Source organism: Melospiza georgiana, chromosome 4 (assembly GCF_028018845.1).
Source record: "Melospiza georgiana isolate bMelGeo1 chromosome 4, bMelGeo1.pri, whole genome shotgun sequence".
Lineage (NCBI taxonomy): Eukaryota > Metazoa > Chordata > Aves > Passeriformes > Passerellidae > Melospiza > Melospiza georgiana.
In genome coordinates this window covers 54,792,639-54,812,132 of record NC_080433.1, presented here as the reverse complement: position 1 = coordinate 54,812,132, position 19,494 = coordinate 54,792,639, and the positions used below count along the sequence as shown (strand labels likewise).

The window sequence follows — 19,494 nt, the reverse complement described above, 5'->3', positions numbered from 1 at the left end:
GGGAAAAGGATGTACTGTCTCCTAAAAAGCTTTGCTCAGATTTCCCCTTAATGCCTGTTTTAAACCTTCCATTGTAAGACCCTTTTACCAGCACTTATTGCCAAAGTATTTCTCTTAGGCTTTTTTTCACGAACTGGTGAATGTGTCAAGATGTACAAAACTCTCCTTGAAGGTTTCATACATTATATACTCCACAAAAAATATGTCTCCATATAGAGGAACTGTATGTCTGTGTTTTCAATTCAGTGATTTTTAAAGTGAAAGAAAAACTGAAAACATAAAAAAATTGAGGAAGAACTGCCAATGAATGTCACTGCTTCCCTTCCTCTGCTTCACAGGAGGCCCTCATTCCCTCACAGGTGTATTGTCAAGTGCAAATTTATCCAAACCCCACTGTATTCATTCAGGCAGTCACCTGTGTCAGGATGCTCTGTGTTTTAGGTGCCGAGTCTGAAATGCCAAATCAAGTCAGGGGAAACTTCCAGAAAGGAGAAGGTTAATGAAAGGCAAATGCAATTGCTACTATCCCCTCTTCCTCTATGCTGCCAGGCAAGTCTTGCACACCTATGGAGTATCCTCTTCCTTCCCACCTCTTCCAAAGTGAGCAAGATGCTTCCTTTGGCCTTAGAAGAGAAAAAAATTTGTTTTCAGATCCAGCTTTGATCAGCAGTAAGAGTAATGGGGTTAAGAAGCTCTCTTCCTTTTACATCATACAGATAGAATAATGACTGTGCCCATTGATCCTAGTAGGGTTTTTCCTTCTGTTTTCCCTGGGAAACCCAAAAAAGCAAACCCCAAAAAACCACAAACCAAAACAAAATAAAAAACCAACAACAACAAAACACCACCACAAAACCAAACCAAACAAAACTATGCCATTATCTGATTCTTATCACTAGAAGCCTCACACTATTTAGCTTATCCTGATAATGATTCTTTGAATGTTATCATCATGAAGCTTTTTGCCAGCACCTTATTTCCAGCTGTCACTTCATTCATCTATGTTCAAAATCCAGATCTTCAAAACTCCAGCTAATTTGTCATGGAACTTTGGAAATATGCAAACCCACCTTTGCAGTAGAAAATTTTCCTGAGCATCTAAATAGCCTCTCCTGGCAATAGTGGTCAGTTGGCACCTAGTTCACAATCAGAAATGAGTTGTTTGTGCATCGCTCTGTCCTACCCTACCCAGTCTGCTCAGGTGTTTAGAGCACTTCTGATGAATAGTGGTTTACATAGGACAAGAAAGGCAGTGGTGGTGTCATTGTCCCCTCTCCCACTTTGTCCACCAGCTCAACAGGAGGCTGCTCAGCTATCCTGTGGTAGCTGTAAGGAGATTTCAGCTATTGCTTCCTATTTCCCAGGTGAAAGCTCAAATCAGAGGGCATTTAAATGTTGCTCTCAGTGACAGCTATTAACCATGTACCATTTACAAGGAAAAAATACATTTGAGAAAGGAACTGTTTAAAGTAGAAGTGTCAGCAGTTAGAACTGCAATGGGACAAGAGGCAATGGGCAGAACCTGATGGACAGAGAGTTCCACCTGAATATGAGGAAGAACTTTACTGTGTGGGTGACTGAGCACTGGAACAGGTTGTCCAGAGAGGCTGTGGAGTCTCCCTGACTGGAGGTATTCCAGAACCATCTGGATGCAATCCTGTGCCATGTGCCCTGGGATGACCCTGCTGGAGCAAGGAGCTGGGTCAGGTGACCCTCTGTGGCTGCTTCAAACCTGACCCCATCTGTGATTCTGTGACTTTCCTATGATGTTTTTTGCAGAAGGAACAAGAAAATACAGTGCATGAATAGCTGGCAAGAAATTAACAGCAGGTGAGGAGTACAGTCTGTGGTACTCATAAAAGAATCCCCTGAGAAGAGGCAGCTTAATTAGAAATGAGAAACCCCATTGCTTTTTTAGATATCTCACAAAGAAGTGGAAGTAAGCTATGCAACATAAATTGTTGGAAACGACCATGAAGACTTTTTACTTGTCAAGGACACCTGGAGCTGGCAAGGAGAACCTGGATGGAAAGTTTTCCAAATAGTTATTTCATGCCAAGTAATGCTATTCCTAAGTAAAGGATAGAAGACTATATCAACAGTTTGGGAAGGGTAAGTGTTCCTTCCAATTACACCGTGTAATACTTTTATGGTTGCAAAAATGTGAAAACTGCTGTCCTTTAAATGGAGAAAGAACTCTGCACTGAGATGCACAGAATCATCATGAAATCTTTCACAAATAAGGTGCTTCACTTCCTGCCAAGATGGATAGCTAAACTGACTATAAATAGTAGTTACAATTCCTTATACACTAGGCTGACAGCTTTAAGGAGACAAGCAAGAGTTTATCTTGAAATATTTTAATCTGCAACAGGTTTCAATTGCTCAGAACAAAGAAATCAGTCAGATGGCAGTGATCCAGCAAGGACTGAGCCCAGACCAGAGGTCTCCTAGGAGGAAATCTGAATACAGAGGAAACTGCATCTCTCAGATATGAGAGGACTGGCCCCTTTTGAATAGACCCAGTTCCCTCTGTAGTGTTTAACTACGTCTTTCAAAAGCAGAAAGAGGCAGTTTGTTGGCTATTTTGGGAAGGCAAATATTGTATAATATCATATTGAGACAGATAGTGCAGCTATTTCAGTAGGATGATAGAAATTCAAACTACAAATCCCAAATTCCTATAGAAAGAAAGGTCCATAAAGCAAAGTGGAGGACATTTATTGAAGGAAATGGATTCATCATTACTAGCCCTATAGTGCACTGGGAAGAGTTCTTAAAGTGGCATAAGAAATTCTACATCTCAAAATGAATGAATAGATCATGGATATAAAACTGCCTCTTGTATTATGATAATTTTTCAGAGGACCTACATCCCCCCCAAAATAATGCATATGCCTAAATGCATGTGCCAAAGTGTGTGCTTCTGTGATTGTGCAACAGGCTCAGCAGTACATTCTCCATCAGCCTGCGAATGGCCATTCCAGTCACTGGCAAAATGTCATTTTATCACAAACCTAAAGAAAGAAAAAATGGTGCTGAATAGACTAGTGCAGATCCAAGTGAAGCACCCCTCAGGAAACATAAGCCCAGCTCCCAGGCCTGGCCAAGGCCACAGGCTGAGCACAGGGCTCCTGCTTTGCCCACTCCCAGACAGGGCAGCGTTTCACACGGGGGCCAGCACAGACCTTCCCCACGCACACAGCAGGCTTCACTGGCCCAGCAATGCCCGTTCCCCACCTCCAAAATGGAATGAGGTTCCTCCTATGACAGTCCCCACACCAGCTGTGCCCCATACATGGCCAAAGCAGATATTTGAGAGGTTCATGTTTTCCAGGATCATCAGACATGATCCCTCTGTCCAGCTTCATCTTCCAGCCTCACCTGCCTGCTTTCTTGCTTGCTTGCTTCCTTTCCTTCCTTCCCTCCTTCCCTCCTTCCTGCGAGGGGGAATGCTGAAAGGCTTGGGCACATTTCGAAGGTCACTTGCTTGTTTAATTACTTTCTAGACTTGATTTGATCGTGACCCCCCTGGGTGCACTGCTGTAGGCCACAGCAGAGTAGCTTCGCAGCCTCTGGTAATGGAGTCAGCTGAGACTGGATTGCAGATACTGAAAGGCACACTGACACTAGTACGTGTTCATGGTACACAGTACATGTGTACTAGATCGTGTTTCTTGCTCTTCAAAGTAATGTTTTTGACCAGCTGCATTTTTGCCGAGCCTTCTTGCTCCTCATCTGCAAGTCTGGTGAGTACATGACAACTTCCATCAAATAGCAATGGGCATCTCAAAATTCATGAAAAAGGCATTAGGGCTGGTGCTGTGTCGGTATTGCTAAGGTGGTGCCTGAAGTAAACACAGGCAGGAGACCTTTCTCCTTTTCAATGCCCTTATTAAAAGTGATCAGCTCGGATGGGGAGAACCGACAGGTCCGCGCTCACGCTGCCACTGCTCCCAGGAGTGACTCGGAGGAGGAGGAAGAGTGCAGCTTTGTCCACTGGTCTGTGGGCAGAGCTGGGGTTTCCATCCTCATAAAAGTGTCAGGAAATCCCTTACTCTTCTGGTTTGATCATCAGAGTCCTGGCTCTAGCCAAGGTCCTCCTTGGCTAGGGAGAGGGGCAAAAAAGGGTCTCAGCATTTCTGCAGGCTCTGGACTTTGTTCCTCACATCCAGACGTCATTTTGATCTCTTAATTCTGTGTTAGCTCGTTGGTTTTGGGGTCTTTTGGTAAGTTTGGTGGGGTGGCTTTCCCATGGCATGCCGGCTCTGAGATTGTTTGCATGCTCTCCGTTGTCTCCTCCTTTCACTGTCCAGAAGGGTCATCCACCTGGCAGCAGGCAGGCTGGTACTGACAAAAGGAGGAATTCTTAACCATCAATGACAGGTAGTAACTAAAACGACAGGTGATTACAATAACAAACAGCTAGAACTCCACTCTGGCAGCAACTGGTCCAACCTGTTCACTCTGCAACCTTTAAAAATAAAAAACTGGCAGATTTTTCTACTCATAACAGCGCCAAGGTGGTGCCAGGGTGGTACCAAGGTGTCCCTTGCGTCCCTCGCCCCACCAGGGATAGCCAGCGGCGCTGCTGCCAGGCTCGGGAGCGGCTTTTCCAGCCGGGAATGCCCCACTGGCCGCCCCCACTGCCCCGTGAACAAGGGCACAGAAGCATCTGCCCAGGCTGGAGGCTGCTTCTCGGGGAAGAACAAAAAATGTGAACAGCGTTTGGGAAGAGGTTTCAAACTCAGGAAGTTTTCCTCTTTTATTGATGTGGTGTCAGTACCACCCCTCCTCGAGGAGAAGGCCTTAAGTCCATCAGCATTTATTTATAGATGCTGAATCAGTTCCCTGGATTTCATTCCCTGCCCATGCACCTCAGCGAGCTGACTCGGAGCCCATAGCTGGGAATCCTCCTGCTGCAGATTTTTACATGAAGCTGAATGTAATCTCAAGCCAGCTCCTAAACACTAGGACATCAGGGAGCTGGAGCATTGATTCATAATATGCATGCAATAAAAGCTGTTTCAGATCAAAATAGCAGCTCAAGCATACCAATCTGAATGCATGAAAAGACATAGAATAAATGTTCATACCTTCTGTTAAAAAATCACTGAAAATATTTTTGTTATTACCTACATACAGAGTCATAGAATCATAGCATGGTTTGAGATTTTACTGATCATCTAGTTCAGCCCCCTGCCATGGACAGAGACCCCTTGACCAGGTTGCTCAATATGTCATCCAACCTGGCCTTGAACACTGCCAGGGATGGGGCATCCACAACTTTCCTGGGCAACCTGTTCCTTTGCCTCAACACCCTCACAGTAAAGGATTTCTTCTGTATATCTAATATAAATTTTCTCTCTTCAGTTTGAACCATTACTCATTGTCCTGTCACCTTAATTCATGATGAATATACACCCATATAATTTTGAGGAGGAGATATTTCTTCTGGGAAATATTTCTTCTTTCAGGGAGATTTCTTCTGAAGAAAATGTTTCAATGTTGCTTTAAGAAAAAAATAAAGCTTAAAAAAAAAAAAGCGAAAACAAACAAACAAACACCCCCCCCAAAAAAGCCCCCAAAACCCCAAAAAACCAACAAAAACAAACAAAAAAAAATCCACACTAAAAATGGGAAGTTAATGAATTATCCATGAGCTTTTGCTGAGGAGTAAAGGGTGTCTGGGAGTTTCAGCATTTTGTGTCACCTTGTAGACAGACACTGTTTTCCAAAGTCAGTTATGTGATGAAGAAGATATTAAGATTAAATGAGCAGCGCAGAACTCAAAAGCAAACCCATAATTATTAATAGATATTTAAATTGGCAGGCAATCGATTTTTAAATTGTCCTTTCACCCTTGTGTGTAACGCGGTTTGCTCACAGTGACAAATTAGCAGCAGCACTGTGCTGTGACTGTTTCTGCTGGAAGGTTCTCATTACCATTCAGGGGTTTTGCTGGCTCATCAGTGAATCGTGGACAGCATTTCCATCGCTGAAGTGTGGCCCAGAAACCAGAGAAAGGATCGGAAACAGAGTCTATAAAAGCCTTTTCTTAAATTCTAAGATGCATTGGGGTCTTGAATAGGACTAAGTTCTTTGGCCTCATTGTTATTATTTCTCATGTATCCCAGAGGAAGTGACAGTACACTCACCCCCTCCATCCCTCTCTTTAAATCTTAGTATTCTTGTTAATCCGTCAGGAAAATAAGAGCAGTAACATGTAATGGACTGAAGGTGCTTTTTTTTTTCTTAATTGAAAAGAACAATCCCCTTAATCCCAGTAGCACTGGGCTGAGATCTGAGGTTTCAATCCAACTTTCATTATTCACCAACATCTCCAAGATAATTATACTAGCAGCCTATAAGAGGACCAAGATAAGCATCTTCTCAGACAAATGATTTTCAGTTGCTAGTCAAAACATGAATCTATTTTGCAGTTGCTACTTGGCATTTGTTTCATAATTTCTTTTTCTTAATCAGAGTTCTAATTAGAACTAATTGCATTTTTGTCTGTCAAAATAGATATTTTTAAGACAGTAAAGCTTTCACAGAGCACATTGCTTTGCTACCATTTCCTATGGCATAGATTCTGTATCTCAAGAACACAAACTCCACTGAGACAGGGTGAAATCAATAAGAAAACTTAGAATTTTGGACTTTAAAATTCATATTCGTAGGCAGTCTTGTGTAATTTTACAAGACTCTGTTTGATAAAACAAAAGTAAATATGAGGTCTTCAAAGACTTCAAAACCCGATGAAGTGGGTTTTTGTTCTTCATATACTTCATGTTCTGACAATAGTTCTTGTCTTTGTTCAACACAATTCCACTCTGCTCATTTTTCAAATACCTTGACCATATTTAGGATTCCTGAACAGTTTGGATTTTGTGCCACACACAACAGATCACCTTCGAGAGCGTGTGTTCTAACAAACTTGTGACAAACCCTTTTGCTGCTTCTGGTATTTTCTCTTTTTCCACGTTCAGAGTTCTGACATCATCGTTACTGTTTTTTATAACCTGTGTTCAGCTTTGTATTGTTACCGATGAACAAAGCATGTGAACTGAACTCATACTAGACTTTAAGAACAAATGCTGGCTTAAAATTCCAGGTATCTTGGAGAGCAAAAAGGCCTTCTTAAGGTTTTAACCTTTTTTTTTTTTTTTTCAGGAAATTAGTATAACATCAAATAAGTGAAAATATGGAAGGTACAAACTGTTTTTCATGTTCACAAGAAATTGGTTGGTTGATAATGGGCTTAAATTTCATCAGGGAAAATTTTAGTTAGACTTCAGGAAAAATAGATTTAACCATGGTCATTTAGTTGAACATTAGAAGGGGAGGCCTGTGGACAGTCCACTATTTGCATATTTTACAATGTGAATAGGCAAGCCTCTGTCAGGAATTGTTGGGGTAAATTGAATGCTGCTGTTCAGGCAGAGGGATGGATTTGATTGTCTCTCTGATTCCCTCTTTATTGTCTGTGCCTCATTTTCAGTTGAAGGTGCCCACTGTTCAGATTTGTGTAATCCTTGACATGGACATGTGTCCATAAAGGATATTTTGCCCTCAGTTCTTACATGCTGTTTGACGTTGAGCGTGAGCTGTTTCATTCTAGCGCAGCACAAGGCCAAGTACAAGCTGGTATTCTCAAGGTAACATGGCCCCAAGCAATGCTTACCCCAGCTGACCCTCTACTATTCAGTAATGCATATTCCCCCCACAGATACTGTCAGACACTATTTTCTTGTCAGATACTCTCTGATGGTTGGATGTTAACAAGAGCAAGGGCTGATGTGGATATCTGGAACAAAGGAGTGAATTTATCAGCAAGCTAACCAAGGTAAGAAAGTATTTTGTCTACTGATATTACCTAACAACCTGAAGATTCATCCAGCCCTTCAGGGATTGGCATGATGATGCCTTTGATGGGAGGTGGAGGTGTATTATTTGTTAAATATTCCTTTTTTTCTCTTCTTAGTTTACCAGCATTTTTCTAGCATTGTTCAGATTTATTCAGCAGAAAATTTCCTGAAACCATGTTGTCATTTCAGCAATGATGACTTGCAGCAGGTGAGTGTCAGTGGCATGTTGTGCAATCTATCTGAGCCCTCTGTGCACTCTTTTCAATTACAGTGAAATTACTGAAAGGTGAATGAATTGCTTTGGGTAGATACCTCTACAACCTGCAAATAAGAGAAAAAAGGAAGAAGCAGTTCTACCAAGAACAGCTGTGATTATTGTAAGATGAAGCTGTCAGATCACCTTCCTCTGGTTGTAACACCAGACATTGCAAAGGCCCTTGAGATGTGCAGCTCTGCAGGAACAGATCTTACCCACATCTGCAGGAGACATCAAAACATCCATGTACAGCACAGAGGTTACATCACATGCAGCTGGAGCTTGGAGCTTACTTAGCTGCTTATTTGAGATAAGGATTATGGGCCTGTGAACTGAGCTGAAATTTGCTTCAGGGTCAGATTTGTAGGAGGTTTTGAGTCAAATATTGGTTTGTTTGGGACTACTCAAATGCCAGTAGATTAGACAAAGCTCCCTTGAAGGAGATTGCAGGGGGTCCTCCAGGAAGTGTTGAATGAGGGATTGTGGTACTCTGCTCTCAGCCCTTGCTCTGATGTCATAAGAAGCAGTTCTGACAGTAAATGGATATTGTTAAATATTGTTAAATTGAGCTGAGAAGCCAAAGGCAGCCTTAATCACTGCTACCCCACACCCTCTGTGTCTGCAAGTATCTCCCAACACTGGGTGTGTTTTAGCAGCACTAGCAGGATCAGCATTTTACCTTTGCACCTCTTCAGCCACTGATCCTAATTGCTGATCACAGCATGTGAAAAAGCAATTAAATATGAAAAAGATCATTTGAGGCCTCAGTCCTGTATGACACTGAGCATGCCTGTGCATTCCTATGACTCAGCTGGTCATAGGTCTGGGCCAGTTGAGATCACTCACCATCTTGCAGGATGAAACCATGGAATCAAACAACAACACTTCTAATCAATAGCAGAGACAGAAAAAGTGGACTAATTCTGAGCACTGATTGAAAAACCAGATTAAGAATAATTGAGGACAACATCAGAGAGATGAGGAAACTTTTATACCTTTGGGACTGCTGCTCTAGCACACTTTTTTTTACAGTTTCCTGCCAGGAAAAAAAATCTATTGGCTTTTGGTATCAGTTTTAGCAGACCATAGACTGCTCTGATAACTGCTGTTGTAAAGAGGGATGTGACAAATCCACATTTGAGATACAGTGAGTGCCAATTACGGTGTTTCTCCCTGACTCACAAGTATGGATGTGTGTCAGTGCAAGGCAGAGCTCGAGAGCTGTTACAGTGGCTACAATGGGAGTGGGAGAGATGAGAAATTAATGCTGTCACTAAAAAGCAGGTCACAGCTCAGAGAAGAACAGAGAAGCAACACTGCAAGTGTCATTATTTTAGTCTTAAGATACCTTTTCTTTTATCCCTTAATAGCATTTACAGAAAGATGTTTGGGTTACACTTTCAGGGTTCCTTTCCTTACAAGTTTTTATACACTTATTTTTTCATTCTCTGATAGCTGTATTAGAGTCACCTTTGTAAAAATTACTTGTGATGTCCAGAGGAGATAACTAAAATTGCAGCTGGGAAGTAACAGCGGGAGTAATGAACTCTTGAAACCAATCTTCACCATTTTCATGTGAATAACTTGACAGTAACAGATCAGGAAAATAAAAATCAGGAAATAGAAAGAAGGTGATGTAAAACATAAGTGTAAAGGAAATCACTCATAATAGCAGGAATAGAATTGGTGGGCCAATCCAGGTAGAGTGATACCAAGAAAATCTCCTGCACTTAGTTCTTCCCTTTGTTGCAGAAAATGAAGTGGTCATCACAGAAAGGAATATAATGAATTCTGGAAAAGAAGACTGCAATGCTAGGTGTTGAGTTTGGTGACTTTTTTTGTAGAACTGTCCAGAAGAAATAAGAAAGAATTGGATGAGAATGAGAACTTTAAGTAAAACAAAAGATGTTGGACATATTCCATAGTGTCAGCTGCCATTCCACTGCCATGTGAATTCAGAGAGGGTGGCTCCTTTTAGCCTCTGAGGTATCACTCAACAGTAAAACCATGAAGGTTCCAGCCGTATTTTATCTGGCTCTTCTCTGACGGTGACCAGCAGGAACTATAGAGAGGAGTACAAGGACAAGTAGTGTTACCCCCACATCACTTTATAAAAACACTTGGGTTTCACCTGCAGATTGTGAGTGCAGTGTATTGTCATTGCTATGAGACAGAGTGCTTGTGATGATGCTGTGGCATTACCAGACTGAGTCCTCTAAACACATTTTCCATATAAACAATAGGACACTCACTTTGTCAATACAAATTTGGGCTGATTATGGCATCCTATGAAGGGGTTTGCTGTTATTCAAGTTTGGATGATTTTTCACAAAAAGAGTAGTATATCAATATATTTATGTGCACAGAAGGAAAAACCACAAAACTCTAGAACATAAATGGATTTATTTATAAGTTATGAAATCCAAAGTTATCCTTAATTACAAATAGCAATAGAAACAAACAGAAAGCTTGTACAAAGGTAACAGAAGAATGAATAAGTGAACAAGGTCATGCTGGAATCATGTGAATAGAACTCATGATTTTCTGTGATCATTAACTTACAATTAAAGTGAAACTAGGCCCTTGCCCCTGTGATTTACAATGCACAGGGAATCTGGAAGTTTTGCCCAGACTGACAATCCATTGTTTATTGTGAATCCTATGGGCTTGCTATTACAAATCTATGTTCACAAAAAACAGGGTAAAATACTAATTGCTAATGTTTTTCATTCAGCTGGCTTTTCCAGCAATGTTTCAGCAAGCATGTTTCAGCGGCCTGTGTGCCATATGTGAACATGTCTGAGCTATGAATATGCTGAATTTCTTTCCAAAGAAGATTTATTCTCCAGGGACTTTGAGCTCAGCATGGGTGAAAAAGTAAGCACGAAGATCAGAAGGCTTTTCCTTAATTCTGGATTGATTCAGATGCTTTAATATAATATTGTTAAGTTTCTTCAGCTCTTCTATGTTCTTCTTTTCAGATAGTAGTCTGCTTGATATTTGGTCCACCTCATTTCTAGTTTGAACTTGAAAAGGAGAATGTACCACATTAAATTAGCAACATTTAAGTCAAGAGCATGACTACTCTCACTTGTATTCCTGTGAGACTTTGTAAGGAATTATGATGACTGAAAATATTAAACAGGAAAATAACTACAAAACCTAATAATAAGAAGTCATATATCTGGTAGGCTTACCTGCTCACTGCATTCTTTTTTGCTTATTTGCTAGATTCTTCTTTTAGTTTAGTGCAGAGTAATAAAATTATATATGGATTGGATAATTTTTGCAGTTTTCAGAAACATATCCATTAGTGTCAACAGGGAAATTTATCATTTTGGGGCTCAAGACCCAATTTATGGCATGTATGTGCATCTATTTTATTTTAAATAAAATAAAAATTCTTGCAAATACTGGCATTTTGAGGCCAGCCTCCTCTGGCATGCCAATATGCACTCTTGGAGCTATTTTTATTTTGGCCTTCTGAAGTTAAAAAATTTACCCATGGGTTTTGAAGCTTAAGTGCAATAGTAGCAAGGCTAAATGAACCTATGCCTGTGGTTTGCAAACATCTCAGATTATAGAACACACTACATCTTTATGTATCTAATAAAACATTGTAACATAAACTGAAATACCACTGGAAATCAGTTTCAAAAACCCAGGCCTCCACCATCCTGAGTGGAAGCAAACTGCTTTAATTTTTTAAGATTTTTTTTCACTTTAGTTTATAATTTTTCCACTAGAGCAACCCAGTACTAATTTTTCTATACCAAGGCTCTACTTTTAGCATCTTCATGTTAAATAAATCTGAAATTCAGGTATGAGATATTTCAATTAGGCTTTTACAATCATATTACTTAAAATCTGCTTTATGTTCTTTACTTGTCTGATATTCCTTTGAGAGCCTGTAAAAAAATTTAGTCAAGGGTTAAGATTTCCTGGCCTAAAAGAAAAATCAGGATTTTCGCTATCTTTCAGCAAATTCCCTACTACAGGATATAAGAAATCTTGATTTCATATGGGTTCCAACTCTTTCAAAATAGTCTTGTAAATTGAAATAATGCACCTCAGATTCTATTCAATATTCTTAGCTCAGAAAACCCCAAGATGAGAAGGGTTCCATTAACCAGCCATGTCTTCAGATAAACCTGTCTGATCAGCCCTAGAAAACTGGAACAGTGATTGTGTTTATAGACCCAATGCTATGTGCAAATCTTGATAAATATCTAATTCTTTTTCTTATGCTTAAGACTTTCTTAGTTCCAAATCAATTTCCAGGCAGTACTTTGATGACAAAGGGTCAGGTCTTCCTTCAGGTAGCCTGATTTAAGTGTTAGCCTGGGTGGAATTCCAGGTTCAGTGGAATGACCCCAATACTGAGTTTTATCTGGAAAGGGATGGGAGGCACATTGCCAAAGTATCTCACTGCCTTACAATTACCTTTAAATTTTAATTTCATTTCCAGCCAGCATTTTTAGCAAGACAGTATAATGCTGCTGAGATAAATTCTTCACAGCTGTTGAAGCTCACAAATCCTTAGCACTAAGAATAAAATCATGCCTTTTAGCCCTGAGAGAGTGTTATTTGCCTGTGCTTCTGCCCCAGGACCACGACCCAGTGCCCAGAACCAGCCAAAGCCTTTGACCACGCAAACACATCAGCAGCATGTTTCAGGGTAGCATGACACATTTCAGCAAAGTTATTTTCCCAATTGGCCCTACATTTTCAAGAACTACTCTTTGGTTTACTTACATATTAAGAATATTACAAATGAAACAAGCGCCAAACTGACGGTCAGAGTAAGAACAAAGGTGACGAAGAACAAACGCTGGTTTCCTGCGTTGCTCCCTGCCATACTTTCTCCAGCACCACCCGTGTTGTCTTCCTGGTCTGTTAAGAGATGGCAAACCATTTGGTGATACAGCTTTTTAAGGTTGGTTGAGGTAAGCATGACAAAATGCTTCTGGCATCACGAAATGATGCAGAATACATCGTATATTTGGCCAACAGGTTTTACTCCGTGATATTTCATGAAAGGGGAAGAAATTAGCTTTAACTCAGCTTGAATTTGGAGATGTAAAAAATTATACATCTGTTACAGCTATTAGAATACATTCAACAAAAATGTTTCTGTGTTGAAATACAGTGTTTTGTTGAAGTTGACCTGTTTTACAGTTCAGAGTTTTACAGCTGTTTTACAAGTACAAAGGTTGCAATGAAGTTTTCATCGGGCAGATTTGTAAGGGCTTGATTGTATTTAACCTTTTCAAAAGGGAAGAAAGCGAAATTCATATTGAAAACCAAGGTACAGATTCATCATACACATTCATCCTCTAGATATGCTTCTTTTTCTGTTTAATGAGAAGTATCCCTGGGATTATTAATCTCCCAAAGTACACACCTCAATTAAGCCCCTAATGTTGGACAGAATGAATTTAGGTCTTGACTGTTTTATCTTAAAACAAATGTTTCCAATGTTCTTCTTCATCTTTAGGATCTGTTGGTTTCATTCCAGTAAAGAATGAGGCACCAATCCTCCCAATTGTCAGGAATGGAACGGACTCTCACATGGACTACAGATGTTGTCCTTAGAGCACAGGAAGGATGAGGGGAACAAGAAAGGCACTTTCAGTGCTCACCTTGAATCAGCTCAACAAGCCAGTTCATTGCTTTCTAAAGAATGTGTTGCATATATAGGGAAATTCAGTAGCTTCTCTCATAGAAACAATTGCAGTCAATGGGAGGTGGCAGTAAGCCCCAAAGATAAGTCAAGTGAACACCACGAGGAAATTCATGTGAATGTAAAAAATTTACACTTGAGCCATATTTGTTGAATCTTAAGTTTGTACACCACTGTAATAACTTACAAAGATTTGGGTTTATTTTCTATTTTGGAGGGAGGAGAAAGCTAATGTAATTTCACTTTGGTGTCAGTCTCATACATATCAAAATTACATGCAAATTACTGTAATTTATCCTTCTGTAATTGCTCTCTTGCCATTCTGAAAGGGAGAGTAGTGTGTGCATCTGTGAAAAATGTATTTCTAGGTCACGTTCTTGTTTTAGCTGGTGGAATTCTCTGAGGTCTTTGCAACTGAGCTTGTAGTGATAAAGCTGAGGAAAGGCTGCATATGCCATTACAGGACTTTAATAATGACTCTACCTAGGGCTGAGCAATTCACTGAGCTGGTAGTTTTCTGGGAATATTTCTGGTTTTCTTTGTATTTAACACACTCCTGTCTGTGAGTAAGCTGAAATATTTTCTTGTTTCTCCTTTGAGGTTCTATTCTTATTCGCTTAGCATTCATAACTAATGCACCATATAATAAGTGTCTGCACCAATATTGTTTTCTAATCAGAATAATAGGGATGGGCAGGGCCTGATTCTGCTGCCTGCCAAGCATCCTAAGTTATCAATAGTGGTCTCAAAAGTGGTCTGAGCTAGCTCTGCCTAATGAATACTTCTTACTATTTCATCAGGCTGAACGTGCCAGGCTACAGTGTTGTGAGGAATTGGTGAGCACACATTCTTGTCAAACTGCAAGCAGTGGGAACATTTTATCACCTAAAACATGAAATTACTGCATGGCTCCTACCAAAGAAACTAAACAGCATATTCATTTCAAACAGCTTTGGATATGTCTCTGATTTTCTGGCAAGAGAACCAGAGTTTTATGCTGCTGGGTAAGTTAGCTGACAGGATGAGATATCTGCAGACTTTCTAAGCTTAAAAGTTACATTAGAAGAATAATCTTAGAAGGAACCAAAGGATCTTACAAATTTATTAATAAAATACTTATTAAGCTACCATTTTTTACTGCTGAAATGTAGGGAGGGGCATGCATGTGATTATTCCAGAGAATCACATATGTTCCCACAAAACCTTGTATATTTACCCTAAAAGTAAATAATACTGTCTAATAAAATTGCAAAAGAAAGCAAAACAGTCACACTGAAAGGAGTTTCTTAAAATTAAAATTTATATATGCCATTGTCTCATTTTCCATGTGTAGAAGTGACAATATCAAGTTAATCTGTTTATGAGAAATTAGTGCTTTATGTCTAAAATATTTGCATTAAATGCGGAAAACAGCCCCACTCAGCTAGTTGGATTAGGAAAAGTTGGGGGACTTGGAAACAGAAGTAATGATAAAATATTTAAGACCCATAATTAGAAGCATGATTAAATCATGGCACATTTTAACATGGCTGCTGATCTATAAATTTCTTCACTCAAATTTGCCATTACAATAAGGGAAATAAAAGCAGACTCAAATATTGTTATGTGGAATGTTGCTGATGAGCTCCAGGTTTTAAGATATTTTCATGTCACAAAGAACTCAAATTGTAGCTATCACTGGGTGAAAATATTCTTGTTGCTGCGAGAAATCAAAGGCAAAAGCCTTAGCAAACCAGTAGAAATGTGAGAGCCATAACTGAAACTGTGAGTAAAGAAAGTTCAGAAAGTAAAATGCTTAAAGGTTTCACAGGATATTTCAGGTAACTGGTTTGAGTTCTTAGGAGATGAATCTTAAAGGAATGAGGAGAAATTCTCAGGTGCTTCTATTGCCATGTATGAATTTTAGTGCTTGGGAAGAACTATGATGCTATTTATATAGTAGGTGTATATTGGGCATCACTAGACACATTATTCTGCAAGAGATAACCTCATAAATCCCAACTGAAATAGAAGATAAGATCAGGTTTGAAAGCAAATCCCTATCTAAATGCAAGGATTTTCAGGAACCTAAAGCGGAAATACTCAGCTAAATCATTGTCTGATCTGTCTAAATTATGCCATTTTCCATCTTTTCCTTTTCCTACATTTTTCAGTACAGAGCTTGGCATACCTATTGGCCTATTAGGCTGTTGACATCAGTGACACAATATGGATTGTATGTACAGAAATCCACAGATCACCTATCATACACACCTAGTGAATGGTGGGACTCAGCTGGACAAACATTTAGCTTGTTTAGGTTGTTTAGGGAATCAACTACATAAAGTTTTCCTTCTCCATGAGTATCAGGCAGGTTAAATTCCAAGGAAGGCCTCTCCATTGTCTCTAAAAGAAACAATAATTTAAAAGGTAAATTAACACATGGCTGTGGGAAATAACTTGTAATAGCTGGTATCCTTTTCTAAGGAAATACTGAGCGGCCTAAACAATTCCTAAAATAGAGACTTGAAGGACTAACACACTTACTAGATCTTGAAGGCAGGGACAACTCAATATATAGCACTTATTTATTCTTGAAAATCTTCAATAACTAAAACATTTCATTTTTGCATTGTATTTGTTCACATACATATGTGTATGGGGAAAGAGAGAGAAAGAGAAGTCAATTTGACTGGCTCCAGCATTGATTTGAATGGTACCTATTTAGTGTATTATCCTTTGATTTGGCGAGTACGTGGTAAGAGGAGGTGTAAGATCCTGACCACAGTAAAAGCCAAACCTCCACTAACACCTCTAGGAAAGCCTGTCACTCACGTCCTCTTCTTTCAGCATCAAGTAATTGAGACATAAAACAGGGAAAGCAGGTATGAATGTAGGAGATAAGCAACAAGAATATGTGTCTGTTTATACACCTTAGAATATCACTGTGAAGAAAGTTTATATACCTTAGAATATCACTATTATCTGTGAAAAAATATAGTCTACTTCACACTTTTGGACAAATTTTAAAAGCTTTTTCTTCAGACTGGTACCCCTTGCTTTAAAAAAGGCACTGGAGGAAGTTCAATTAGTAAAAGCAATTTCTCTGCAGAGTCTGGGTGCATGAACTCAGTGAATGATTCTTAACATAAATACAGTTTTGAAAGAAGATTATATATAGAAAAAAAGCAATACCTAGGGAGGCGGCTTCTATGTGTTGCATATTGTTCCTTATCAGTCTTTTGCTTTTCTTTACACTACTGTGATTGCAAAAATGTCTGCCAGAAACAACCTACACTTCTAGGCATAAGGAGATGCAGGCATTCTAAGTAGCCATGTTTGTCTACAATTGTCACTGAAAACTCCCTCTGTAATTATTAAAGAAAAATATATTCCTCCAGGTAATATCCCTCTTATTCTAAGATATTCCTTTCTCACCTTAGAATCACAGCCTAAATGTACATTTTTCTTGCTAGTGAATGTAAGGAGGGTGCCCCCACAGATTAGTTTAAATTTGGATTAGAATGCATGTTACCCATTTAGTATTTTATAAAGCTCCCAAGTTCCATTTCATCTGCCAACATAAATCAGCACTTTGTGGGATGCAAACTCCTCTTGATGACTTGTGTTAAGCACCTAAGGGTGATTTCTGAATCCTAGATGGGTTAACTGTCCTCTTGACATGCTTCTGAGCCTTTTCTTCCTCTCCAAGGAACACAGAACACAGTGTGACCAGATTCCTAATAAAACGCTTAAATTAAAAACCTAAAATTTGAACCCCAATTGTTTGCAGAAAATCCTCACTCCTTCCCTCATCAAACCAAATGCAGAAGATCGCTATAATTCCCCCAAATCTGAGCACACTGCAAAGTAGACACTCAATGAGCCTCAGTAAGTCTGCAGACTAAGCACTGAAAGCAATCCTGACAACAGGACTTGTTCTCGCGCTAGTAGAGGCTGACAGGACTATAAGGATACTTTCATATTTCTCTTTAAAAGCCCATAAGAAAAGACTACAACTTTCTTCTTTCTCTGTTCAGAAGTGTTGCTTCAAAGTGCAAAGAAAACGTAGAAAAGCTGGCATGAGAGGGGTTAACCTTACCTAGTATATGATCTTTGGGTGTGCAGCAGTAACTTCAGGACAGATGGCTGTGCCCACTGTCCTTCCTCTAGAGCATGGCATGGCCCCGGGCAGCAGAGTCTGAGCCACGTCCCCACCAGAGCTGGCTCTGCCCTGCTGTGTCCCCACAGGCACATCCTCAGCCAACACAGTCATTTTGTGTTTGAGCAGTGTGCCAAAAGTCACCACTGCACGCACAAAGGCTGCCGGTTATTTTTAGATTCTGAAGAGCAGTTGTTTCTCTCTTTTGATTAATACCTCCCTGCAGCTCTAGGGAAGACTCTTCTTAATAGCTTGAGGTGTAATAAATGTGACTACCTTTGATTCATTAGTATTATGAATTCTGTTTTTCTGCACTTATTAGTTAAGTATTTGCATATGTAGACACAGTGAGGATTACCATTATTAATTAAAGAAAGTTTATATTACATTTGTTTGATTCCATTGACGTGTCAAAGGATACAAATATTAGTGCCACTGGACAAAAGTGTTGATTATACTCCCAACAAATCAATCTAAACATTGGGACCTTTGGATTCATTGTATCTTGTACTTTGACCTTGCCTGAAGAGTTTTTTTCCCCAATAGAACTTTTAAATTTCTTCCTAAGTTGTTGTGGTAAAAAAAAAAAAAAAAACTTGGAACGAAAACACACTGAGAATTCTTCACAGAAAGAAAAAGTAAATAAAGTCTAAAAGGTTAAAAAATATGAGAATGAAACATTACTTACAACATAATTACATTCAGGTAATGTGCCAGTATGGAAGAAATCAGCCAGTGAAAATCATGTGAAGAAAGCTTGTTCTGCAGTTCCTCTCTCTACTTTTAGTCCCATAGGAACCTTTCAAGTCCTGCAGTACCCATAAAAGATAGCTGTGAAACAGACTGCCCCTCTCAGTCTATATTTAGAGTTCAGCTTGGCCAAGTATGCTCACTTCTCAATATTGATCTGCTAAACAGAAAACAGCACATACACAGCTCATTTTTATTATATTGGAATTGATAATATCCCACCATGGAGAATGAAGGTTGTTACTGATGATCAGTATTTCACTAATGTTTTGGTTAGTGCCAAACCTCTTGGCTTTAGTGTTTGTCTAAACTGCATTTGCTATGCAGAAGAGTCATATCTACAACACTGTAGCTATGAGTAACCAGTTTGCTATGCAGAAGAGTCATATCTACAGTATTGCAGTCATGAGTATTTTAAAGTCATAGACCAGAAAAACCAGGTCCTTCCCCCTTCTCCTATACACTTCATGAAATCAAGTGGGACAGTATTATGTGGTAGACTAATTTGTCTGGCATCCTTGGCTGTTCAAAGATTAAATGCTGATGAACTGGTGGTGAGTAGTGCTCCTTTGCTGACAGTTCTTATGATCGCTTTTTTCTTGCTGACATTGCAGAAGGCAGTGTTACAGCACATCATACTGACAGGCAGCTAACAGGCAGACTGCAGCTCAACACCACAAATCCTTTCTGAAGCTGTCCCCATGTCTAAAATTTTGAATCTCTTTAAACTGCCTATAAACATATTGCTCTTTCAGGAAACAAAAGAGAATAAATCACCTGACTCATATTTCTC

General features: G+C 39.5%; 1 protein-coding gene across 1 annotated transcript; it reads right to left on the bottom strand.

Moving 5' to 3' along the window:
• Positions 1 to 10,516: 10,516 nt before the first annotated feature.
• Positions 10,517 to 16,196, bottom strand: LSMEM1 (leucine rich single-pass membrane protein 1). Its single transcript, XM_058023523.1, has 3 exons — positions 16,064 to 16,196; positions 12,883 to 13,020; positions 10,517 to 11,153 (listed from the first exon to the last, which is right to left on the bottom strand). The coding sequence occupies exons 1-3, from the start codon at positions 16,188 to 16,190 to the stop codon at positions 10,966 to 10,968; spliced, it is 453 nt and encodes a 150-aa protein (XP_057879506.1). The 5' UTR covers positions 16,191 to 16,196; the 3' UTR covers positions 10,517 to 10,965.
• Between the last annotated feature and the right edge of the window lie 3,298 nt (positions 16,197 to 19,494).

Bases quoted from the DNA above. Each gene is read 5' to 3' on its own strand.
- LSMEM1 (XM_058023523.1), bottom strand. From the start codon at position 16,190: ATGGAGAGGCCTTCCTTGGAATTTAACCTGCCTGATACTCATGGAGAA. The intron at 13,021-16,063 runs GTGTGTATGATA...ATCTCTTAACAG, and splicing joins TGAGTCCCACCATTCACTAG to ACCAGGAAGACAACACGGGT. The intron at 11,154-12,882 runs GTAAGTAAACCA...CTCCTTTTCAAG, and splicing joins ATTTGTAATATTCTTAATAT to TTCAAACTAGAAATGAGGTG.